The sequence below is a fragment of the Ictalurus furcatus genome, chromosome 11 (assembly GCF_023375685.1).
Source record: "Ictalurus furcatus strain D&B chromosome 11, Billie_1.0, whole genome shotgun sequence".
Classification (NCBI taxonomy): Eukaryota; Metazoa; Chordata; class Actinopteri; order Siluriformes; family Ictaluridae; genus Ictalurus; species Ictalurus furcatus.
In genome coordinates, this window is record NC_071265.1 from 23,259,161 (window position 1) to 23,286,224 (window position 27,064).

At 39.5% G+C, this 27,064-nt stretch overlaps 1 protein-coding gene across 1 annotated transcript; it reads right to left on the reverse strand.

Moving 5' to 3' along the window:
- Positions 1–31: 31 nt before the first annotated feature.
- On the reverse strand, positions 32–25,117 carry zgc:123305. The gene is made up of 20 exons (XM_053636181.1): positions 25,076–25,117; positions 18,525–18,725; positions 15,854–15,949; positions 15,495–15,730; positions 14,292–14,399; positions 14,008–14,116; positions 13,049–13,916; positions 12,824–12,917; positions 10,689–10,897; positions 9,917–10,010; positions 9,730–9,799; positions 8,885–8,977; positions 7,832–7,905; positions 7,314–7,452; positions 6,981–7,129; positions 6,808–6,894; positions 3,422–3,574; positions 3,194–3,308; positions 3,000–3,103; positions 32–2,907 (listed from the first exon to the last, which is right to left on the reverse strand). The coding sequence occupies exons 2-20, from the start codon at positions 18,714–18,716 to the stop codon at positions 2,766–2,768; spliced, it is 3,132 nt and encodes a 1,043-aa protein (XP_053492156.1). The 5' UTR covers positions 18,717–18,725; positions 25,076–25,117; the 3' UTR covers positions 32–2,765.
- Between the last annotated feature and the right edge of the window lie 1,947 nt (positions 25,118–27,064).

A 27,064-nucleotide genomic window follows, 5' to 3' on the forward strand; every position in this document is an offset into this window, starting at 1 on the left:
CATTTCAAAGTTATGAATCCAAATGGAGTAGTTAAAAATCAACATTGTATTTATTATTTTTCTATGAACAAGATTTGCAGCAACAGTCATTCCATGCTGTTCACATTTCCAGTCTGCCCAAGTTTGAAAACATGTATCGTGGTTCTGACAATCCATGACACTCTACAGTAAATACACATCTTATATCCACGCAGCAAACATGCTTAACACTTCAATCATTCAAACCTGAAATAAGGTATTAAAAAATAAATAAATAAATAAATAAATAAATAAATAAATACACACTACAAACATCTACCAGCCTTGTGACTACTTCATCTGAAGAAAATGCTCCTCTGGTAATTATGTCTTAAATATTGTTTACAGTGGCGCTTGAAAGTTTGTGACGCCTTTAGAATTTTCTATATATCTGCATAAATATGACCTAAAACATCAGATTTTTACACAAGTCCTAAGCATAGATAAAGAGAACCCAAATGAGACAAAAATATTACACGTGGTCATTTATTTATTGAGGAAAATGATCCAATATTACATATCTTTGAGTGGCAAAAGTAGGTGAACCTTTACTTTCAGTATCTGGTGGGACCTTCTTGTGCAGCAAATGTTTCTGCTAAGTGTTGATCAGTCCTGCACATCGGCTTGGAGGAATTTTAGCTCATTCCTCAGTACAGAACAGCTTCGACTCTGGGATGCTGGTGGATTTCCTCACATGAACTGATTGATTCAGGTCTTTCCAAAACATTTCTCTTGAATTAAGGTCAGGACTTCCAAAACATTAACTTTATTATTCATTAACCATTCTTTGGTAGAATGACTTGTGAGCTTAGGGTCATTGACTTGGTGCATGACTCACTTTCTCTTGAGACCCAGTTCATGGACAGATGTCCTGACATTTTCCTATAGAATTCACTGGTATAATTATTGATGGCAACCAATCAATGATGGCAAGCCCTCCTAACCCAGATGCAGCAAAACAGACCCAAACCATGATACTACCACCACCACATTTCACAGATGGGATAAGGTTCTCATGCTGGAATTCAGTGTTTTCCTTTCTCCAAACATAACACTTCTCCTTGAAACCAAAAATTCTATTATCTGTCCACAAAATATTTTTCCAATACTCTTCTGGCTTGTCCACGTGATCTTTTGCAAACTTCAGACAGGCAGCAATGTTCCTTTTGGAGAGCACTGGCTTTCTCCTTGCAACCCTGCAATGCACACTATTGTTGTTCAGTGTTCTCATGATGGTGGACTCATGAACATTAACATTAGCCAATGTGAGAGGCCTTTAGTTGCTTAGAAGTTACCCTGGACTCCTTTGTGACCTCGTTGACTATTGCACGACTTGCTCTAGGAGTGATCTTTGTTGATTGATCACTCCAGGGGAGGGTAACAATGGTCTTGAATTTCTTCCATTTGTACACAATCTGTCTGACTGTGGATTGGTGGAGTCCAAACTCTTTAGAGATGGTTTTGCAGCCTTTTCCAGCCTGATGAGCAACAACAACTCTTTTTCTGAGGTCCTCAGATATCTCCTTTGTTCATGCCATAAAAATGTGTTGTGAAGATCAAACTTTGATAGATCCCTGTTCTTTAAATAAAACAGGGAGCTCATTCACACCTGATTGTCATCCCATTGATTCAAAACACCTGAATCTAATTTCACCTTCAATTTAAACTAATCCTAGGGGTTCACATACTTTTGCCATTCAAATATATGTAATATTGGATCATTTTCCTCACTAAATAAATGACCCAGTATAATATTTTTGTCTCATTTGTTTAATTTGGTTCTCTCCATCATCTTTTAGGACTTGTGTGAAAATCTAATGATGTTTTAGATCATATTTATGAAGAAATACAGAAAATTCTAAAGGGTTCACAAAACTTTTGAGCAGCACTGTACATGATTGTTGAAGAAGTAGCGTATGTGGAAAGATGGTAGTATATAATACATGGAGTTAAATTTCCCACTTTAATGCAGTATTAATGTTTATAGTGATGTTTCTTGTCATTTCATGTTACAGCAAGCTCGCTGATTTACAAGGTTTTAGTTCTGGTGAATATCCATGAATAAATGAGGAAGTATTTGATATGAATTAGTTTATTCAGGAGCGATTCAGAAAGAAATCCCAGTACCCTCTTAAGTCCTAAATATTTACACCATACTTTCTTACCTCCACTGGAATAAAAAAAAGAAATAAATACATAAATATTTATGATTATGTTTATGAATAAATCCATATTTCTTTTCAATACTATTTCAGCAACTACTTTCTGCATATATTTTACTGTTTTAAACATCTTTGGCATTATTGTCTTGCTCACAGAAATTAAACTGCTTCACATAGGCATAAAAATTCAGCAAAATTTCCAGTTGGACATGGTCTTATCACATCCTTACGAACTTAGTCTCTCTTAACGGGGCTCACAGCATAGATTTAGTGCTTAAAGGTGTAGTGGAAAGTGGTGAGATAGAACTCTATTCACAATACTTTCAAATGATTATCTTTGGCTTTAATGGACACAGCTTTCTGTCACGTTGAGGTGCTCAGGTTGCACTGTAGTGCTGTTTTAGCATGTGAGCCAAAGCATATGGTAACATACAGTATTTGACTTTGTATAAGTTAGGTAAAGATCGAGCTGACCTGGCATACAGCTTTAATTACATTCAGTTCTTTAGTGTCATAGTAAAGAGAGGTAAAGAGAAGCTGGAGAGATGGCAAAACCAGAAAGACATGGAAATTAACTGTGGAAGTCTAGAGTGAAGAGAGGTCTGGTGACACTAAGGGCTCTCTCCAGAAAGAAAAGTGACTGAATTCTGGGTAATCAAAGGATGCAGGCCGGCCTTTACAGAGGAGAGGGAAGACATGTTCCACCAGCTCACTCAAGTGAGAATACCTAGGAGACACCCAATATTCATGTTAAATAATAATAATAATAATTTATTGTTGCCACCTATTCAATAGTGTCTGCATGTGTGTCTTTCTTACGAGGACTTGTGGCCTTTGCTGTTCTCCTGTATGAGCTCCCCTTTAGGGTTCACAGTGAAGATCCGAGTTTCAGGTACGCCAACTTTCTTATAAGCAAATGCATCCTAGATGAACAAATACATACAGACATGTTACTCTTTCAGGAAAATAAAACTAACCATAACGCTGTAATCCGCTGTTGGTAGAAGGCTTACATTGGTCCTGTTGCCAAAGGCAGCATAGAATGGTTGTTTGTGTGGACTGAAAAGGTCTTTAATGTCAGTCAAGCATGTGATTTTAAAGACCTCTGGCTTCTTCTCAATAACCTCCCTGTAAAATATGAGTAATGTTGTAGATATAGATTGGAGAACAAAAATGTTCTAAATGTATAGCATTTGTGCACAAAAATGGAGCACTAAATATTTCAATGTGTGTTGTTATACCTGTGTAAAGCTGAGAATAAACTGCTGGGAGCAAGTAGTACAGGTCCTTTAGGCAGTACAATGCCTTTATCATTAACCCACTGCAGGTAGCCCTTGGTGATGTCTGCCATGCCTATGGCACGAGCTGAACAGTACAGGAACTTGTAGCCATTCCTGGAGAAAAGACACAGAGCATTTCTACTAACTCTGTAATAATACTATTGATAATAATAGTTTGGATAAACCCCCCCACAACCAAATCTACACAAATTTCCACTTGCTCCAAATGGCAGCCAAGACATTAGTGTTTTGTATTAGAGAGAGATGAGGCTAGATTTAACAACACATTTAAACACACACCATTGTCAAACTACTTCTCAAATCATAATAAACTTACATCATATGGCCAAAAGTATGTGAATACCTGACCATCACACCCATGTGTGGACCCAAAGTTGAAAGCACACAATTGTACAGGATGTCTCTGTATGCTGTAGTATTAAGATTTCTCTTCACTGGAACTAAGGGCCTTGCACAAAGCAAGTTCCTACAGCATATGGTACGAGGTTGATGTGGAAAAACTTGACTGGCCTGCGCAGAGCCAAGACCTCACCCCCACTGAAATCCTTTGGGAAGAATTGGAATGCCGACTACACTAGGCCTCCTCACCAAACATCAGTGTCGGACCTCACTAATGCTCTTGTTGCTGAATGGGCTTGAATTCCCACAGCCACTTTCTAAAATCTAGTGGAAAGACTCCCCAGAAGAGTGGAGGCTATAATAGCAGTAAAAAAAAAAAAAAAGGGGGGGGGGGGGCCTTTGGAATTCAGTGTTCATCAAGCACATATGGGTGTGATGGTCAGGTGTCCACATACCTTTGGCCATATAGTGCATCTCAAACCACATCTAGGGTGAACCTTGAATAGACTCACTTTTGTCGTTTCGAACACTCCACTGTAAACTTACATAACATAGCTAAAACAGTAGTAGCAGCCATCTCAAAGGCAGAATCACTTTTTATCTCAGCACTGTTTATTACTTAGCACTTTGACTGAATTATTTCATGTAACAATATAGTTCAAATTGATTTGTATAGATTTTTAAGAATATATATTATACATACACACAAATTTTATATACAAAATAAATATAATTGCATATTTGATTTGTACAGTCATGTAAAAAAAAAAAAAAAAAAAAAGTGCACCCCATGGAAATTGTTGGCTATTTTGACATATTTGGACACTCAAACATTTGAGCACCTTTGAAACGGTGCCTATTAATGAAGTTGATATACTTGAACAAAACCACAAGGAAAAATTAGCCTTTTCCATCAATTATTCAACAGAAATATCAATAGATGATACTTTTCCCACAGAAGAATAAGTACACCCATGGCCGCAGAAGCTAGTATTACCCCCTTTAGTAAAAATAACTTCTTGCAAAAGTTTTACATAACTGTCCAGCAGGCGTGCTGGAATTTGGACCACTCTTCCATGCAAGATTCTTTCAGTTGCAAGATGTTGGAGGGTTTCTTGCATGTACTGCCCGTTTCAAATCCCCATGCAACATTTCAATGGGATTCAAATCCTGGCTTTGACTAGGTCAATCCATAACCCTCCATCTTTTTTTCGGTTCAACCTCAACTTTTGTACAGATGGCCTCACATTATCCTCAAGCACTCTTTTGATATGATGCAGAATTCATAGTTGAATCAACAAATGCAAGCTGTTCAGTCCCTGAGGCAGAGAAGCAACCCCAAACTATAAACTATATCTCTGGTCTGTGCCAAACATGTCTGCTGTTACTGTGGCCTTTGATTCTTTGATTCGTCTGACCAGAGCACATTATTCCAAAAGGCCTGGTCTTTGCCTATATTCTCACTGGCAAACTGTCTTGCAAAGGCTTTTTCCTGGCACTCATCCCAATCGCTTTCTGATTGTAGAAGCACTTTGACATTAACAGTTGCAAGACTTACTAGCAGATCCTGTGATGAAATTTTGGGGTTCTTGGAGGCTTCTTCTTGCACCAGACAGTCTGCTCTTGGGTTGAATTTGCTGGGACGGCCAGTCCTGGACTAATTGACAGTCATTTGAAATCTGTGCCATTTGTAGATGATTTTGCTTACTGTGAAATTATGCATTTCAAATAATTTAGAATCTTTTTAAATCCCATGCCAGACTCATAGGCATCCACAACCTTTTATTTTGAAGGCCTTATAGAGCTCTTTAGATCTTGGCATGATGACACCACACACCTCAATAGCAAAGGGAACACCAGACACTAGATATGAGAGGTGTATAAATAAGACAGGTTCCACCTGCACTCCCTAAGCAGGTTCTAATCACTGGCGCAGATTTTCTTCAGATTTGGACCAAGACACGCCGTGTGACGCCATTACAAAAATGCCATGTGACGTCATCACAACACGCATTCAGACAAAGCAGTCTTCGATTCAAGTGTGTCGCACATATGTACAGCTGAAAGGTCTCATTTGCCAACAAACATCAGTGCAAAAGACAGCGCAAAACAATTTCGTGTAATTGCGATTTTGCCAAAGTTTTCCGCAACAAAGCACAAAAAAACTCAGCAAATTGCATCACAAACTGTGAAAAAAGCAGCAGCTTTTTAAGAAAAATAAGGAATCCTCTAAGGACTGATGGATTTGAAGGTGTGATAAAATGTAGGGGTGTACTTACTTTTCCCATGTGACTGATCTGTTTTTTTGTTCATTTAAATTGTGAAAATTACTATAAAATATCATCGACAGAATGCATCACCTTTATTAACAGACACTATTTCAAAGAGGATCAAATGTTTGCTTGTCCATTTGACAAAAAAGCCAGGTGATACAGACAGGTGACAAACGAATGGAATCAACAACATAAAGTGCCTTAGTACGAGCCAACAGAACAGCTTCAGTGCACCTGGGCATAGATTCTACAAGTCTCAAACTGTACTTGCTCAATGAACACCATTTCTCCTAAATATATTCCCTCAGTTGGTGAACTGAGCCGTCTTGCCCTGTGGATATGAGCATTAAACCCATTAATAAACAGGTGGTGTTAAAGACAAGTGTGTGATGATACTGACCTGAAGTTTACATAAACCTAAACTGATAAACTATATAAATAAAAGATTGCCTTATGTGTTGGTCTTCTATCTTCAGCATAAAACTAATGATGCACACTTGAAGGACCAAATATGCCTTGGATGATTGGCCAATTTTCCTGGACATACGTTTCCTCTTCATCAATAACCTCATTATTTCATATTAAGTATGAATGCATACATTTCATAGTAATTTACAGTGACTGCACATGTGTATGCAGTGTGAACAGAGCTCTCATGCTCTACAGTAGCAGACTGTAAGATAATGAGTCAGTGTGAGTGTGTCTCTCTCTTACTGGTGTATTTTGTGGTAAAGCTTGGCGATGCCTTGGTGGGTCCAGTCTTTGCCCAGCTGTGGCAGAATGTGACCTAGCGCATCTGACCTGGCACGAACACAGATTGAACAGCATTACCCCAGAACATACATGTTCCCTACATGAAATCGACTGTAATATATATATACACTCACTTGGTGATGGTTCCATCAATATCTGAGATTATGACTTTATCATCCCAGTTCCACAGATAGATGGCAGCTTCACAACGGCAAGTGCCCTGGTACTGAGTGGTCACACTGAACACAATATTGTTAGCTCCCTCCCGCAAATTGAGTCGCTCCTAACACACACACACACACACACACACACAAGATAATAGATTCATACACACTGTTTATAAACTTTAAGGCCGCTCTATTTTGAAAGAACAGCTATTGAAAATGTAATACAATGCCAATGGAGTCTAATAAACTAAAAGAGTAAAGCTTATGTTCAGTGTTTTTAAGAGTAACAAAGTTACTTACTATCTGTTGGGAAGTGAGGCGGAGGGACTTGCGGTATATCTGACTCAGGCACTGTGCAGTGCTCATGGCTTCTGTTACAGTTTCCTGCCTGTTAGAGTCAGTACCATCATCATCACTGGACAGCTGACCAGAGTGAATCCTGCACAAACCAGATTCAATATAAGTTCATCAAAAAAAAAAAACCAACTAACAAAAATATCAATAAATCTGCATTGTGTTTTGACACTAGAGCCTGACTGATATTACAGTAAAACTGGCCAGATTTCACATACTGATCAAGCACCTACAGTGTCACATTGACAATGTCACATTCATAAAGCACAGAAAACGCTCTATATGAAAACCACCGAACATAATGCAGGTGGCAGAAATGATTTTTGTGAATGAACACTTTATTTGAAATTATTTTCTCTTAGATGGCTGTGGCATTGTCGAGCTTAAAATCTCACCATCTCTCAATAATTGGGCAGAAAAATAGCCTCTTTTCGCGCATGTATATTGCTAACACACAAGCTTACTTTATTGTGGGAGGTATAGGAAGAGAAGATGATGCCTCAAGTTGATGTTCTTCAGAGTCAGGCTTTGAGTTTGGCTGGAGAAGAAAAGAAAAGAAAAAAAAAAAAAAGAGTAAAAAGAGGATTGAGAAATTGTAGCAAAACTCTGTTTCTCAGGATTGACCCTTTCATCTTTTGGGTGATATACTGGAACTGTACTATACTATGGTATTTGGACATACCTGTGATAAATCTGCATTACTGTCTAAACTGTTAGTAAGGCAGAAGAAGAGATGCACACTATAAGGCCAAAATCTGTGGACACCTGACCATCACACCCATGTGGTTCTTCCTCAAACTGTTGACACAAACTTGAAAGCACAGAATTTTATAGGATGTCATTATATGCCAAAACATGCCATACAAAGGTTTGCCATGGATGGTCTGGAAGAACTCGAGTGGCCTGCACAGAGCCCTGACCTCTAGTGAACACTTTTGGGATGAACTGGAATACAGACAGCACCCCTGTCCAGTAACAGTGCCTGACCTCATTAACGCTCTAGTGGCTGAAAGCGCAAATCCCCACAGCCATGCTCCAAAAGCCTTCCCAGAAGAGTGGAGGTTGTTATTACAGCTAAAGGGGACTAAATCTGGAATGGGATGTTCAACAAGCACATATGGGTGTGATTGGTCAGGTGTCCACAAACCTTTGGCTCTATAATGTCTACTACATATGAACTCAGTGTAGTATATCATTTTTGTAATGCACAGACTCTGACCAGTCATTAAGTCCTTCATCCTGGTGAGGGTCTTGGTGGATCTGAAGCATATCGTGGGAAGAAGGGCAACAAGGTGGGAATACACTCTAGATGGGGATACAGTCCATCACACATGCATTTACCCTAGGGGCAATTTAGAATAGCTAATCAAACTACCGACATGTTTTTGAGAGGAAACCAGAGAACCAAGTGGAAACATACAAGAACATGGTAGAATATGCAAAACTCCACACAGAAAACGATACCTACTGCACCACCATGCCACCCACACAAATTCAAATTAAACGACAAACTATACCTGATTATTTTCCATGTCTTTCCTTCGCCAGGAGAACCACCAGCGACCAGACTTCTTAGGCATCTTATCTTTTACCAGCTGCTCAACTGTACTCTACAAAAAGATAAAAAGGTTAAAAACATTATTCATTTAAATACTGATCCAGAAGCAGGACCTCATGGCCAAATCCTCATCACAAGTGTAATGGAATATGCCTATACAAACTACAAATTCATCCTGTACAACATCAAGAAAATCAGACCCTACCTCACCAAACAGGCTACACAACTACTAGTTCTCTTGTTATCTCAAAACTGGACTACTGCAACTCACTACTCTCAGGCCTCCCAGCCAGCTCCATCAAACCCCTACAGATGATTCAGAATGCAGCAGCACGCCTCATATTCAACCAGCCCAAGAGAACCCGTATCACCCCCCTCTTCATCTCCCTCCACTGGCTTCCTGTAGCCGCCCGTATCAAATTCAAGGCCTTGATGCTCACCTACAAGACCTTGTCTGCAACAGCACCCTCCTTCCTCAACTCTCTCCTGAAGGCTTACACTCCCTCACGCAATCTGCGATCGATTAACGACCGATGCTTAGTAGTACCTACTCAGCGTGGCTCAAGGTCCCTTTCAAGAACCTTCAAACTAACTGTTCCTCAGTGTTAGTTACTTACTCTGGCACTTGCATCTCTACTCCGTGCACTTTGCTTCTTCCAGAACTCAATTATAAATCTTGTATGGTAGCACTACTTAGTATTGTTCTCTGCTTGATATATCGCTTTGCTTGTATTTTCTCATTTGTAAGTCGCTTTGGATAAAAGCGTCTGCTAAATGAATAAATGTAAATAATGGGCTTTGTACCTTTGGCAAATTCTTTTGAAATGCTTGCATTGACAGAATCATCGGAGCAGCAGCAGCCCAGTTGTAATAACTGAAAATAGATGAACAGATATAGATTACTAAATAACTGACGCAAGACTGTTATAATCGTTTTTTTTTAAAACAACCAGATACTCTTCTGGTCCAAAAGTGGATTTGTTTCACTAACTTTGAGTTGATGCAGATGACGAGGTTTGGGTCATCAATAATTCCAGGGTTGTTGGCAAAGTCTTGATAGGTGACGATGTGCTCCTCGAACTTTTCTGCAACAGAGAAAAGCACAACAAAATCCAAAATACTCACTTCTTACACTTGCTGCATAAAAAGAATGTCTTTCTACAATGAGGTTTACAAATGAACCTTTTAATCATGAACGTTTGGCTTTCAAATATATATTAGTTTTATTTATTTCACCTAGCAATCTATATGGGCGATTTAACAAACAGTAGAGATGTTATTTTAATCTTTTAATGTAGTTCAGCCGCTACTTGCTCACGTACACTTTGGGGAAAACTTCTAACAGAACTTATTTATTTATTTATTTATTTATTTATTTATTTATTTTCTTTGCAATTATGCAGATAATTGTAACTGAGTTATCGCTACACATAGCTTATCATGCATGATTTGGGGGAGGAATATATGACAGACCGAACTATTCACATGGACCATTATTTACAGTCAGAACAAAATTCACCTTGGCTGATTGGTCAGTGCCACACAGATGTCCCTTCTAATTTACATAAAGTTGAATCCAGGCCAATTTTATTTAACAGGACACAAGTCAGCTTCTCGCCATTTCCCAATGAAAACGAAATGTGCAAAATATCAGCTTGAGAATATGTGCATGTAGCCTAAGACTACAGGCTACACTGGAAACTTTCTTTATGGTCACACACTCTTTTTTTTTTTTTTTAAATTACTGGTCACACTCTATGTACCTTTCTTGATCTGGCTGGAGTATCCCTTAGTCCCACAGAGAGACATGGTAACATCCAGAGTGTCAGTGGTGGAGTCTGATAGATACTCTGTCCCACTGTCCACATTGGCAGTGCTTAGAGACTGAGGAGACTGTTGGCCTGACTGTGGGGACTGTATGGGTGGGACTGAACCAAGCTCAGCATCACCCTGGGAATGAGATTCACCTTCACTGGATAAAGAGAGAAAAAAAAGACAATGATACCAATACCAATGATAACTACATACAATAGTAAATTTTAAAATGATATTCTTCTGTAAGCATACAGGTTATTTGTACATTATCATGTGTGTAATGTGCTAATACAAACACTATACAATAGGCCAAATTCTTTCTAGTGATTAATTACTGTTGTATTACCCTAAACCAGTTGCACTATGGATAATAGTTTTGGTACTTGTTATATTTCACTGTTCATTCAGTATGTTCTGTATGTAATAGGATGTGTTGTGTCACATCTTGATGCAGATTATATAACCCCAATTCCAAAAAAAGTTGGGACGCTGTGTAAAATGTAAATTAAAACAGAATGTAATGATTCGCAAATCTCATAAACCCATGTGTTATTCACAATAGGACAAAGAAAACATAAAGGTTTAAACTGAGGAAATACTAAAAAGAAACAGCTGGAGGAACATTTTGCAACTAGTTAGGTTAATTGGCAACAGGTCAGTAACATGACTGGGTATAAAAAGAGTATTTTAGAGAGGCAGAGTGTGTCAGAAGTAAAGATGCGATGTAATCTGGATGGAAGCATATGTTGCTCTAAAACCTGTATATACACCTTTCAAATATATATATTAGTTTTATTTATTTCACCTAGCAATCTATATGGGTGATTTAACAAAGAGTAGAGATGTTATTTTAATCTTTTAATGCAGTTCAGCCACTACTTACTCACCTACATTTTGGGAAACCTTTTAACAGAACTTATTTATGTATTTTTAAATCTTTACAATTATGTTGAAATGTAAACTGATGGTGCCTTTCCAGATGTGCAAGCTGCCCATTCCATAGGCACTAATGCACCACATACCATCAGAGATGCAGGCTTTTGAACTGAGCACTGATAAAAAGCCGGATGGTCCCTCTCCTCTTTAATCCTCTTTTTTTTTTTTTTTTTAGAGGACACAGCGTCCATGGTTTCCAAAAAAGAATTTCAAATTTCTCTGACCACAGAACAGATTTCCACTTTGCCTCAGTTTATTTTAATTGAGCTTTGGCCCACAGAAGAGGGCAGTGTTTCTGGATCATGTTCACATGTGGCTTCTTCATTACATGATAGCTTTAACCAGCATTTGTGGATGTCACGGCGAACTGTGTTCACAGACAATGAGTTCTGGAGGTGTTTCTGAGCTCATGTAGTGATTTCCATTACAGAATCATGCCTGTTTCTAATGCAGTGACGCCTGAGAGCCGGAAGATAACGGGCATGCAATATTGATTTTCGTCCTTGTCCCTTGTGCACAGAGATTTCTCCAGATTCTCAAAATTTTTTGATGATATTATGTACTGTAAATGATGAGATATTCATAGTCTTTTACATTGAGGAACGTTATTCTAAAATTGTTCCACCAATTGTAGACGCAGTTTTTCGTAGAAGTTTCGCAGACTTCTGAAAACCTCTGCCTCTCCAAGATACTCTTTTTTTTACCCAATCATCTTACTGACCTGTTGCCTATTAACCTCCAGCTGTTTCTGTTTAGTAACACTTACTTCTCCAGCCTTTTATTGCCCCGTCCCAACTTTTTTGAGACGTGTTGCAGCCATCAAATTCAAAATGACCTTATTTTTTTCCTTAAAATGGTACATTTCCTCAGTTTAAACATTTGATATGTTTTCTGTGTTCTACTGTGAATAAGCATTGCATTCTGTTTTATTTACATTTTACACAGCGTCCCAACTTTTTTGGAATTGGGGTTGTATTAAGTCTTGTGCTGATTTACATAGTCAAGCTCATGTGAACAAGCTTTAATACATACACATACTGTATATGCAAGTATTACATATAGTCTGTTTGCTACAAAATAGCATAGTATAGCTCTAGTGGCTTAGGCCAAGTTTCATGATAATACATGAGAAAATGAATAGTCTCACCTTTTGGGAAAATAACGTGCAACCACCTCAGGGTCGAGTTTGGACAAATCATCCAGATAGATATCTGCTGGCCCTAAATGCTGACTGCGCTTTTCTGTACACCAAGATATGGTGGGAAAGAGAGATGGAAAAGGAATCTTGTGAAACAACTCAACACAACACGAATGAGAACTACAAAGCTTAATCGTGTGCGCCACACAATCAGGCACTGTGCTTAAAGCCTACCCTTTTTCTTTTCCTGGGATTCTGCCGCTTTAGGTGAAGACTGGGAGAAGCTAGGCTGCTCCTCTAATTCTGTAACAGATTCCACACGCTCCGTCACTCCAACACTCGTTGCTTCCTGATTGGTTTGTTGGGCCACTGTGGTGTTACCCTCCTGGGCCACCTTTGCTTCCTCCTCTGCAAATCGTTCTGTCAGTGCTTCAATAACACTGTCTCTCTCTACCAAAGCTCCCTTTTCTGCTGTCGTGAGCTGGGCTGTCTCAGTAAAAGCACAGATTTTTTCAACAGAGGTATCAAATATTTCTGACTGAGCCATGCTAACTGAGTCAGCTGTATGAGATACATTAACAGAGCTTGCATGGAATTCAGAGCAAACCAAGATGGCAGTCTTTGTACTAAAGTCATTAATAACTCTGACTACCCTATCAGCATTAGTAGGTCTTGTGGTGTTATCCGTGTTATCTCGATTTGCAGTTCTTGCATCATAGTCTGTGCCACATGTGCTAACTGTGTTAGCCATATAATCATTCAGGCTACTCCGAGCCTCCAGTTCTGAAGTGTTCTGTTGCTCAGAGCCCTCTGCAGGCTCCATGTAGGGCGGTGTGAGTGGGGAAGCCTGGTGAGTGGGCGAGGAAGCTTCTGTGTTTGGGGTAGAGTGGGAAACTCTAGGGAGGTTTTCCGAGTGACATGGCTGCGTTTCAGGAATCCAAGGTTCTGGTTTCAATACAGTTACAGAGGTCAAGGGGTCGGAAAGTTCCATGTTGAACGAGGCCTGCCGTTGGATGGTGCGGAAGTGGGAGCGCTCAGAGGGTTTAATGAGAGAGGAAGGGCTGCATAGCCACTCTGTGCTCCCTCGCTCAGATGGACACACCTGCAGGCATAATACGGGACATCAGATAAGGTTTGATTGGCTGGGATAGAAAAAACAATAATGGAAGTTTTGGAGGATGAGAGCAGAGCACCTTTGGAAATCCACCCCAATTCCACTGCATCTGAGGCCCTGATGATTCCTGAGGCTTCACCAACAGCTCAGAGTCACTCTTAGGAGAGGAGGGTCGACTATAGAACATACTGTAAAAGGAGAGTACGAAATGGGTAGATGGAAAAATGAAAGCAGCATTAAGTACTACTTCTATTTGCATTCAAATTCATGGTTTACCTGCATGTGCATATAGAGCTGCACAGTCCAACAAAAGCTACTAAACAACATGTAAAACATGTACACTCCTTCACTCCATGTTATTACCTGTCATTAGGTGAACACTCTACATCAGAGTAAGGATGCAAGTCTCTGGCATGAGCTCCAAGCACATCCTCACCTGGTTCCTCAGACAGAGAGTAATACACAGACTTACTACAGAAACACACATACACAAAATAAACTCAATAGCTGATTCATTCAGTCCATACACAAACCTGAAATGTGTATATGTGTATATGTATATATATATATATATATATATATATATATATATATATATAAATATATATATATATATATATATATATATATATATATATATATATATATATATATATATATAATTGAAACTAAATTAAAATATAGCTTGGATGTTTCAAACTCCACTATATGAAACAATCAGTTCTGGTCCACGTATTTGATTGTTCGAGAGGCTTTCCAAGAGTGCTTATATTTCTTATAATCACATTGGGACATTTCACTGTTTATCATTCCACTCGTCTGTGTTCAACTTCCTAGTTTGAAGCGAGGGAATGTGATCTCAGTGACATTAATCATGGCACAGCCTTGTTAATGACAGAGGTCAGAGGATAATGGCCAGACAGGTTTGAGTTGACAGGAAGGCTACGGTAATGCAAACAACCACTCTGTACAACTGTGATGAGCAGAAAAAAACATCCAGGCAATGTTCTTCCAATCTTCAACTGTCCAGTTTCAGTGAACCTGTACCTACTATAGCCTCAGATTTCTGTCCTTGGCTAACAGGAGTTCTGCATTCGGAGATGCTTTTCCGCTCACCATGGTTGAAAAGAGTGGTTAATTGAGTTTCTGTTCTCCTCTGGCCTCTCCCAACAACAAAGCGTTTCCACCCACAACACTGCTGTCTTTAGTTTTCTCACCACTCTATAGACTGTTTGCATGGAAATCAGCAGTTTCTAAAATAATCAAGTCAGCCTGTCTGTCAGAAGCCATACCATGGTCAGTCACCAAGATCGCATTTTTTCCCCTCGTTCTGCTGTTTGATTGTGAACATTAACTGAAGCTCTTGACCTGTTTTTACGGTACATGATTTTATGCACTGCACCGCTGCCAGATGAATGGCTGATTGGAAAATTACATGAACGAGCAGGTGTACAGGTGTTCCTATTATACTGTCCGGCATGTGTACGTTGTCTGAGCTATATTCGCTCAATCTAAGCTTAACCAAAGCTTGATATAGCACTGTACAAGCTGAATGAAAGCTCCAACCTCCCCATGAACACAGTCTCCTCTTTCAGGATTTCCTGTTCTGGGGTCTCCCTCTCCTCTGAGGAGGAGCTAACATCCTCATGAAGGTGTGCGTCAGAGCGGGTACGTTTCTTGCGCCGTTTTTTGCGCCAGGTAGACAAAGATGAGGTGGTGCTGGAGGCAGACTCGTTCACTTCTGAAACCTCTGGAGCCTCCATGGGGATGGGTGAGGTGCAAAGGTGAGCTGGCACGCTTGCCTGAGAGATAAACCATATATTCTATATTAATAACAGCTTGCAGTAAAGAAGTTTCATACAGTTCTGAAAGTACCATTAACGGGCTTTTAAACACCATACAGTATGATCACAGACACTTAATACCTCCAAGCTTTCATTTTCTTCTACAAAGAATGCCTCCCCGTTGTCCCCCAGTTTCATGTGCAGGTCAACTGGCTCACCATTGATCTCAATGTCCACCTGGAAATACCCATGTATCAGATAATCAAAAAGGTAACATTCAAAATACGACAAAGCACGACAGTTTCCCAGCATTCTTCCTGCTAGCTTGCTGGTTCTGTTTGAATATAACATATAATATTAGTTAGCTTTTTCTCTGACATTAGATAGATTGCTTATTTTGGGTACAGCTAGATAATATAGTTGTAGGATGTTGATGATGGTCTACTAATTTGAACATAACGATTTTTGTAAACATAAAACTTCCAGTACACCGATCAACCATAACACTGAAACCACTGACAGGTGAAGTGAATAACAGTGATGATCTTGTAACAATGGCACCTGTCAAGGTGTGGTATACATTAGCAACAACGGAACAGTCAGTTCTCGAAGTTGATGTGTTGGAAGCAGGAAAAATGGGCGCGTGTAAGGACCTGAGTGAATTTGACAAGGGCCAAACTGTGATGGCTAGATGACTGGGATAACACATCTCCAAAACGGCAGGTCTTGTGGGGTGTTTCTGGTATGCAGTGGTTACTCAAGTGATCCAAGGAAAGACAACCGGTGAACTGGCGAGTGGATAATGGGCGCCAAGACTCACTGATGAGTGTGGGGAACGAAGGCTAGTCTGTCCGGTCCAATACCACAAAATAGCTACTGTAGCACAAACTGCTGAAAAAGTTAATTCTAGTTATGATAGAAAGGTTTCAGAACACAGTGCATCACAGCCTGCTGCGTATGGGAGTGGATAGCCACAGACCAGTCAGAGAGCCCACGCTGACCCCCCCACCGCCAAAAGCACCTACAATGGGCATGTGAGCATCAAAACTGGACCATGGAGCAATGGAAGAAGGTGGCTTGGTCTGATGAATCATGTTTTCTTGTACATCATGTGGACGGCCGGGTGGTGTGCGACGCTTACCTGGGGAAGAGATGGCACCAGGATGCATTATGGGAAGAAGGCAAGCTCTCGGAGGAAGTGTGATGCTCTGGCCAATATTCTGCTGGGAAACCTTGGGTCCTGGCATTAATGTGGATGTTACTTTGACACGTACCACCTACCTAAATATTGTTGCAGACCAAGTACTCTTCTTCAAGGCAACAGTATTTCCTAAGGGCAGTGGCCTCTTTCAGCAGGATAATGAGCCCTGCCACACGGCTTTAAAATTGTTCAGGAATGGTTTGAGGAATACCTACACAATTTTAGGTAGGTGGTTTTAATGTTATGGCTGTTTGGTATATGTCACCAATATGAAGCACTCATAGTCCATAGTTCCATAAGTAATGCAATTACACTATAATGATGAAATCAAGACTGTAGGATAAACTACAACTTTCAAAGCCAGAAGGTTACCCATAGGTTAATATCTTCTTCAGAACTTAGAAATTAGTAAATAATTTGTTTAAATGTTAGCTACTATAAAAGCACAGGCCATATCAGTCAACCATTTTCAAGGGCCTAATCAGCAGGTTTTTATTTGCAACATTTTAAAAGTCATTAATGCTGATGTCAAGACATTTACAGAAACTAAAGAATATAAACAAAATATTTCAGGAAAAAAAGCAGTATAAAAGGCAAGTTTTATCCAAGGAGAGAATGTACATTTATTTAAAACGCACCTATTATGGTTTTAAAACATGCCTAATTTTGTTTTAGAGGTCTCATACAATAGACTTACATGCATCCAAGATCACTTTAATGTGCTCATAATTTAAACTGCAGCATTACCTTTTTCCCCCAGTGTCACAAACGACTTGTTAAATGATCTGTTCTAAAGGATTCATTATAAACTCCTCTTTTCAGAGAGCATACTCTGCTCTGATTGGTCAGATGTCCCAATCTGTTGTGATTGGTCTACTGCTGTCAGCGAGCAGTCAATGAAGACCAGAGGCGGGGCTTTTTGTTACAAACCTACGTAGGTTAGTACAGGAAGTAAGTCTGGAATTACTAGCGTCTCGTTTCTGCTGTTCTGAATAGCTTCCTTCTTTTGGGAGTCAATAACTTTTTTGAAACTTTGCAGACTTTTTACATTCACAAACAGCTCTATAACACACTACAATAAAGGTAATATTTGACAAACCATAATAGGTGCACTTTTAAAATAGTGGGATGATCCCAAAACCTGCCATGCTTTACTTATGCATTTACACATATTCATGTGTTTTCATATTCAAAATAGAGACGGCACCTGATGTACTAATTTGATGTGTTTCTTAGTACACCACAGAATGCACCTGACCTGCAGTTGAAAACCCCTACCCACTTGGGGTGACATGATCATTTGACTGCTGGATATTACATCCATGTATGCTTACAATATTGCATTTTCAGAACAGACGATTTTAAATACCAGAAAATACTGCAATAGCAGTATTAGTTGAATTATTTAATTGGAGAAACTGCTAGAGTATGTTTTATTTATACTTGGAAAACTACTTTAATACATTAAGCATTTTTTATGGGACATACACCAAGAAATATATTTGTTAATACGACTATAGAGTAAAGTAATAGTGTATCGTTATTTCATATTCACTTATAAGACTATACACCATCACACACTTCTACAATCAATGCGACCCTGTCCCTCACCACTTTCTCCTTGGAGCGAAGAACTCCCAGCTTTCCAAAGCGCACATGGAAAGGTGAGCACTGAAGACTCCCGTCCGGCTGACGCACAACGATGACATCGATCCCACCAGTGAGTGTAGCAGGGTTTAGTCCACGATAAAGCTCTTTTACAGTTACAAAGACCGTCTCCGCCAACTGGCCAACGTAGTTCATGGTCTGGGACTGGAAGGGGGAGACAGAGAGTGCTTAAATGATCTAAATAAAATAAATATAGCTAGCACTAAAAACAAAAGGAAAATACTTTCAGAAGCAAAGTACGCTTGTTCTGCTGTATCAAACTTCAGCAATCTACAAACTATGAGTGATGCTTAAGAAGCTTCACGTAGAGCATAACAGTAACCTTTGGATTCAGAGTCGATGACGAATCAAGTGAGAGACTACCACAATCCACAAACAGATCAAAGTCTGGCCCTTGATCAACAGTAGGACATCTTGATCTCCTAAGGTCAAGCATGGCAGAACACAAGCATAACATTTATACTGATAAAATACTGACGAACAGCAACTTCTTTTCATTTTGCCGTTTGTGCTTTTAAAAATAAATAAATAAATAAATAAATAAATAAATAAAAAGTTTTAGTTTTGGTGCCCACTAGTAAATCTTTAATGACAAGTTATTAAAACAGTTGTGCAATAAGTTCAGGACAAGCCCTCGTCGTTTGTGTAGCTTTGGCAGTGTTCCACAAACCTAGCAAAAAGTATTTAGAACAAAGATGAGCAGTTATCTGAAATCAGGTGTTTCCCACAAACAAGTTTTTAAATGACAAGAATTGTATAGAAGTCTAGTAGTGACTTCTGTTACGTAATGAAACAAGTGCTTGAGCAAGACTGTGAATCAACAAGGCATGGTATGCCAAAAAAATAATAAATTACACACAAAAAAAAGACCAATATATGCAAATCACTCGTTCTCTCACTCACTCACTATCAGTAAGAGTCAGGGACCGTCCCAGCAACTCTGAACGTTTACCAGGAATTAACACTGAATGAGGCGCGAGGACATTGCAGGGCATCACTCTGCACACTCATTCTCACATAGAGGCGATTTATCTTAGCCAATCCATGTTTTCTGACAGAAGGCGGAAACCAGAGAGCCCTGAGGAAACCCACATGGACACTGGGTGTACATGCGAAACTCCACGCAAATGATAATCCTAGTTTCGGAATGATTTCGTTTTTGTTTTGTGTGCCACGGAGACACATAATAGCAAAGTTTAACAGGACTAATGACTCTTAAAGCAGGCAAACTCAGGTGTCATCATGTGTCAGCTCTGAGGAACATGTTAAAAAGTCTCGTATGCAAATACACAACAGAGCTGTCCAAATAATTTGACTAAAGTCTGTTCTAATCCCAAAAAGTACAGTTAATAAGAGAAGAAAACCCAGCCATTCTCCCCGTACTAACTATTTTTATTAGATAAATATTCATGCTGTTCATGGGTGCTATTTTGGTAATAGTCAAGTCCTTATTAAAATTACTTTAAAACAAAGCCGGCCAAAATCGAGTGATTAAAGTTCAGCATTCACGACACTTCTGCGAAGTCAATATTTTAGAGGATTTTTAAAGTGATCTCTTACCCATAGTGAGGGATGGAGATGTCCTTTCCCTACAACCTCCGATACCCTCCACACCACGGGTGCCATCCAGGGGCTAATATTTCCTTCATCCCAAAATCTGGGTCACTTCCTCGTCCACAGAACCACTAAACCTCTCTCTCTCTCTGAATATACAGTAGAGTGTGTAGACTAGTTGTTTTATAAAGCGGTGATATAAATACAGGGCCTCGTTCTCTCAGCCCTCCTCTCGATCTGTGGCTTTTTGTGCAAAGGCCATTGGTACTGGTGTAACGTCAATATGTCGAACTGACAATGGACATGGGTAATGACAATATGAGAGAGACCCAGTGCATTCAGCCTCCATTATCCACACACACACACACACACACACACACACACACACACACACACAGCACTCTTTTAGTCAGGTCAGTCTCACTCCTGCTCTCTCTCCCTCTTGCTCGATTTCTTTCTCTCACACACACTTTTTTCATTCAGGTTACTGTCTCCTTTATAAACAAAGAACATGCATGCAAATGCTCATGCAACCTGGCCCAATTTTTAATCACAGATGTCTGCAAGCACGTGCGTACGCACAGACACACACACACACACACACACACACACATGCGCACACGCACAGCTGCTGCGCCTGTCATTTAGGCCAACAGTTCATGACAGACTCAGCCATTCTTTTCATTAAGCTCAGTATTTCTTCACAAACAGGGTGAGGCCTGACTGCATAGGCGCATGCGTATAATACAGAACAACCACAGGCACGCTGCCAAATTTAAAAAAAAGGCTTCACACAGATGTGGACATTCATTTATTATTTAGCCCATTTAGGAGCAATGTTATTTTAATTGCAATAACAGCTGTATCTTTTAAAGTGTACACCAGGGTGGGGTCTAAACTTTTTCCCCCAAGGGGCCAGATTAGACCTCATCAAAATGCCTCTTGGGGCCATATATCAGGTGAACAGTGTAGGAAGCACACCACTTTTTATATGTGGTCCCCCCATATTACAATGACTAAAAGTAACTGGACAAGCTAACAATCATAAAGTAAATTGTCATTTTTAATACCAGGCTGGAAATCCACGTTGGGACGCTTTCAAGAATTCACAAATAGGTTTCCATGCACAGCGGTTTCCAGCACTTTTGAAATCGCCCCTTCTCACTGTTATCTTTGCACTTTTTGTCTATACCCGTGACTAAATATCATTCTGCTAATTAATTTGGTGTCCTCAGAGGGGGGAAAAAAAAGGTTTATCTGCATTTTAGCTGTGTGTTAACATAGACTGCTGCCACTGTCGGGTGAAAGGAAAAACTGCAACTTGCTGGCTGGTGGGCCGCGGCTTTCTCGCAGCTTTGTGACAGACATTTTTCCATTTTACTGTCTGTCAAGTACGGCTTCGCCTGGGCCGTGAGGTAAGCTAAATGCTACTGGCTATTTTCAAAAGGGGGAGGAGCCACTCAATATGTCTCAGTCTGTCTTCCTGTTTCAATGGAAATTACGTCAACACATCGAATAACGCTTCGTGTTTCAAAGCACTTCACAGGGACTTTAAGTGTTAAATAGATGTATTTGTTTTTTTTTCATACAAATTTGATTTTTTTAAGTCTGTGCACAAATCTATACTTCGTGATGCATACTGTGTAGTGTAGAAATGCCTTTGAATTATTGTATAATGATATTTGTGTCACATCGTCCATCCCTACTACCAAACACAATATGCAAGTGCAGCCATGAGCAATCTTTTGCCTAATGGAAGTGTTCGTGTGATCAGTCTTACGGGTTTTGGGAAACAGAAACCATAAAGTGGTCAGCGCTCCCTGTGATTGGTCAGAGAGCTGAAATATCAAATGTGGGGCTCATAATTTAATACAAAAGAGTCAATAAAAACAATATCGAACATTAACCAATCATCGAACATTAGATGAGTCCACCAATACTGCAGACAATTATGTAAGGAATAAAACACGATAGGGCGTGCTGTTGTAGGAAAAAACAAGCAGTGACACATGGTGTGATGATGTTACCACCCTGAAGTTGATTGTCTTCTTATAAAGCACATCCCGAAGTGTAGTATTCCTCTTAAACCACAGCAATTTACATTTACATTTATTCATTTAGCAGATGCTTTTATCCAAAGCGACTTACAAGTGAGGAAATACAAGCAAAGCGATATATGAAGATGAGAACAATACAAGTAGTGCTACCGTACAAGATTTATAATCGAGTTCTAGAGGAGCAAAGTGCGCAGAGTCGAGGTTTAAGAGCCAGAGTAAGTTTCGTTTTTTTAAATAATGTGTGATTGGAGTTTTAGAGGTTAGTGAAGTGCTCACGGAAGAGCTGGTTCTTTAGCTGTTTCTTGAAGATAGTGACAGATTCCGTGGTCCGGATTGAGGTTGGAAGTTCATTCCACCACTGAGGGTAAGTCACTGTGAAGGTTCTGGAAAGGGACCTTGAGCCACGCTGAGTAGGCACTACAAAGCATCGGTCATTAACCGATCGCAGGTTGCGTGAGGGAACGTAAGCCTCAAGGAGAATAATTTAGCAATTATTACAATTATTCATTCCTAATTTTTTAAAGAATGTCAGAGCCATGCTGTTATAGAGAAATGAATCAACACCTTCTGACTAATCAGAACCGAGAATTCACCAGTGCTGTGATGTATTTAATTAAGTGAGGGAGCCAAAATTTGTGGTCATAAACAAAATGAGATTTGTTGTGCAGAACTAGGGCAATTCAATATTAAGATGAAGTGTTTAATCACAGTATCACTGAACTTGTGCAAGTCTGTGGCAAGTTTCAACATGGAAGTCCAAAACCTATAAGAACATGGTGTTCAACAGTGCTAACAGATAGCCATAGATTTCTTGAATGCGGAGAGTATTTGCTAAAATAAGTAGTTAGAAAATATACCTCACTAACTCAACTGTTTAATTCAGTGTCATCATCAACCAAGGAAAGAATGGAGTAAAGAAATAAAACATTATTTTTTTTCTGGCTTGAATTTGACCTAGACTAACACTGAGAGCCTGGATGGTCGAGAGAATGCTATATGATACATGCGTCCTAAAATTGGCCTGACGGTTAAAAGACAGGTTAAACATTTGTTTCTACTAAATTCCTCAACATGCCACCACACACTCAACGTCCACTTTAATAGGAACATCTGTACACCGGCTCATTTATGCAGTTGTCCAATCAGCCAATCATGTGGCAGGAGCACAATGCATAAAATCATGCAGATACGGGTCAAAAGCGTCAGTTAATGTTCACATCAAACATCCGAATGAAGAAAAAAATGTGATCTCTGTGATATTAAGTGTGGCATGATTGTTGGTGCCAGATGGGCTGGTTTGTGTATTTCAGAAACTGCTGATCTCCTGGGATTTTCACACACACACACACACACACACGTCTATCGAGTTTACACAGAGTGCTGCGAAACACAAAAAACATCCTGTTAGCGGAGTGTCTGCAGACTGAAACAATGATGAGAGAGATCAGAGGAGAATGACCAGACTGCTCTGAGCTGACAGGAAGTCTATCTTAAATAATGCACAAACCATCAACAGCAAAAGACCACATCAGGTTCCAGTCCTCTCAACCAAGAACAAGAATCTGAGGCTATCATGGGCACAGACTCACCTAAACTGGACAGTTGAAGACCACAAAAAAAACAGGTGATTTTTTTTTCTAAACTGGACAGTTGAAGACCAGGTGATTTTTTTTCCCCCCAAATCTTTTTTACTGTACAGTTTGGATGAGCCTATGCACTAAAAAAAACCCTCCACTGTCATTGACATACAAGTTAGAGATTCAGTCTGAAACTTGAAAGAAGCAACGGCTAGGCATCTCTTTATGCCTGGAAATTTGTTGACTTTCTTTTGTCCATAACATTCTAGCCAAAATCTTTCCTCTGAGTCAGTCATATTTCTCCTACTGTTACAGCACATTACACCACAGTGCTGCTGAATTCCCAGACCTCGTTAACATAACGTTATCATTTCTATCGTAACAATTTAAACTTGGGGTGAAAACGCCACATTGAGGTTTGTTTTTTTACTTTTCAAATGTCTGAAATTGTTGATATGGTGAATTTTTTTTTTTTGTGAGCAGATGTTTATTTAGCAGTTTTTGAAGGAGTCTCCAGCGTCAGCGCTTTGGAAGAGTCAGACTTAAAGATGTTTCATTTACAATTTTATTCTCGCGTTGTAAGACCAGTAGCTGTAGCGTAATTTAGCGACAAATTACTGTAATACAAGAGGAATAAAAATACTTCAGGACATGCTGTTAGTAGAAAATAATCAGCTTCAGGTTGGAAATGGATCACACCACCCTGTCACTGATTACTTTCCTATAACAGCATACCCTAAAGTGGTGTTTTTTTTTATCTATCATCATCATCATTATCTTTTGACACGTCATCAAACGTTTACTGGACATTGTACTGCTTTTTACATATCTTTAATATCAGTACTCAGGCTAGGCATGTGTCGATTTGCTTAGTTTTGAATGCCTTTGGCAGTAAGATTTACTCTGGAGGCGTGTGTAGACTGATTCCTCATATGTTCAATGCGGAACACACAGCACTGGCTCACCTCACAGTTTACACTGCGATATACAGTGGCTACGTTCACACAACTAGAAGGTGTGGATCTACTTAGTATAATGAAATAATCGAGAAAAATGCACGTCCACACCCCAAGACAAAACAACGTCGTTCATTACACCTTGCAAACTGACTATAAGATTAGATATTGCAAACATTGTGAATTTAGTAAGAGAGCTCATCGCCCAGGACATCATGACATCATCTCAAACAATAATAATAAGGTCCAGAACAAATAAACGAAAAATTATACCATTATAAATCATGAATGATATGATTAACGCGTTCGTTATTATTCCCGGATATTTAGAGCTCTACTTTTGCTCTTACCTTTCCAGGCGCGACTTTGTACACAAACTTCCGGACGCTAAAATATTTTCAAGGCGGTGACTCGGAAAACACGTCAATCACGGATTCAGCCAGTTGGTGGCGGCGATTCATGAAGACCCGCCCACCCTCGCTGTCTATTGTTTTTATTGCAGCTGTGTTTAAGTCTGATGAAGACCACTAGAGGGCGCACAGAGACAGTAAAGTTCAGACTGACTCTCGTACACTCAGCTTCATTTTAGTGATGGAAAGTACGGATCATTTTACTGACTCGGATCTTTGAATCTCGTTCAGCAAAATGAACGAATCGGTTTTTTCGAGTCATTACGTTCATTTCAGGAGAATATAATTAAAATGATACGTTAAATTCCCCAACACATCTAGTACTTAATAAACTATAGGCTAATGCAGCCAAGGCCGAATTATGAGAAACAGAGGTGATTCATTAATAGCTTAGCATTAGGTCTTCAGGGGATGCAGTCGGTTAGTTCACCTCCCGATCCGAGTCTTTCTTTTGTCACGTCTGTTCCCCGGAAACAGAAATGATTAGTTCACGTTTCGAGTCATTACTGCATGGTACATTGCATATGTGGCGGTCACCGGAAGAACGAACGACTCGCACCCGAAGACTCGAGAGATGAACTTATCATTTCTGTTTCCGGTACAGAACCTATGGGGATGTTGCTGCGCATGCGCGGTCCAAAATGAACGAATCACTCTCTGAGACAATGAACGACACATCACTATTTTATTCACAAGATCATTAGGCTAACAGCTTGGCTAGGGCTGTGATTTTATTACATACACGCTTAATTTCTATTTTTTTATTTATTCATGATTTCATATGTTTCTCATATGAATTCTGTTTCACTTATATTTGTTTTCTACAGAGCAGTGTTTTTCTGTGACAGACTGAACACCGAGAAACTGACACTGTAGACACAATATGGGCAAATGTTTTGTTTATTTTTGCTCCGTCCATGAAAATGGTTCCCAAAGAAGCTACAGCTGTAGAGAGCGTTGCGTGTTGCCATGCAACGCACAGACTGAACGACATCCCATAGTGAGTGTAGTAACGGTTTCAGTGTAACGAGCTACTTCTAGTAATGGATTTTTATGTAGTTATGTGCTTGTATAAACACGGACAAGCGGAGTGATACAAACAGTGAAATGTCCCAGTGCGGTTGGACTGAATATCAGCGGTGATGGAACGCCGCTTGTCCAGTCAAATTAGTGGGCCGGAACTAACTGTTGTAGAAGCTGAAATAGAAAAGTTTTCTCGGCCCATCCACAACACACACACACACACGTCTGTCGTACTGTCCTTCCATTTACATCATTTTTAAAGCCATTAATTAAATCTATTCTTAGACTTTAACCTAACCCTAATGTGAACCTCAGTAACCAAAACAAAAAATAAAAGCTGCAGTTTTCCTTATGGGGATCAGCCAAAAGTCCCCATAAGTTTGTCAGATAGGATACTCCTATTTTAGTGGGAACATTTGGTCTCTCTCTCTCTCTCTCTCTCTCTCACACACACACACACACACACACACACACACACACACACACATACACCTGTGTACTTGAATATTTTAAGATTTAGTTTCTATATTAGTGTATCTACTTATTCAGTGAACACAGTATGTTATTTAAATAATTTAATTGTATTCCTTTTTGTAAATGCCACCATGTATGGGAAATTTCTGTCCCAGTGTTCAATTGTGGATTTTGTTTCATTTTGTTTCAAAGATGATCAACTATGAATTGAGCTTGTTTTTTTGTTTGTTTGTTTTTGGGTTGTTTTTTTTTTTTTTTTTGTCATTTTGTCCCATTGCCATTCAGACAATAGTTTAAACCCTTTGCAAGCAAAACACACCTCATTAAATTCTCACTAGAAATATGATTCCCCTAACTCACATCATTACTATTAAATAATGTCACTGTATTCAAACATTAAGCAACACATCTTATAGTCTGTATCCCATTCTT

Coding starts and splice junctions, on each gene's coding strand:
- zgc:123305 (XM_053636181.1), bottom strand. CDS start 18,716: ATGAACTACGTTGGCCAGTTGGCGGAGACGGTCTTTGTAACTGTAAAA. Junction 14,117..14,291: donor GAGTGTTCACCTAATGACAG/GTAATAACATGG, acceptor CTCCTTTTACAG/TATGTTCTATAGTCGACCCT. Junction 10,898..12,823: donor GCACGTTATTTTCCCAAAAG/GTGAGACTATTC, acceptor CTCTTTATCCAG/TGAAGGTGAATCTCATTCCC.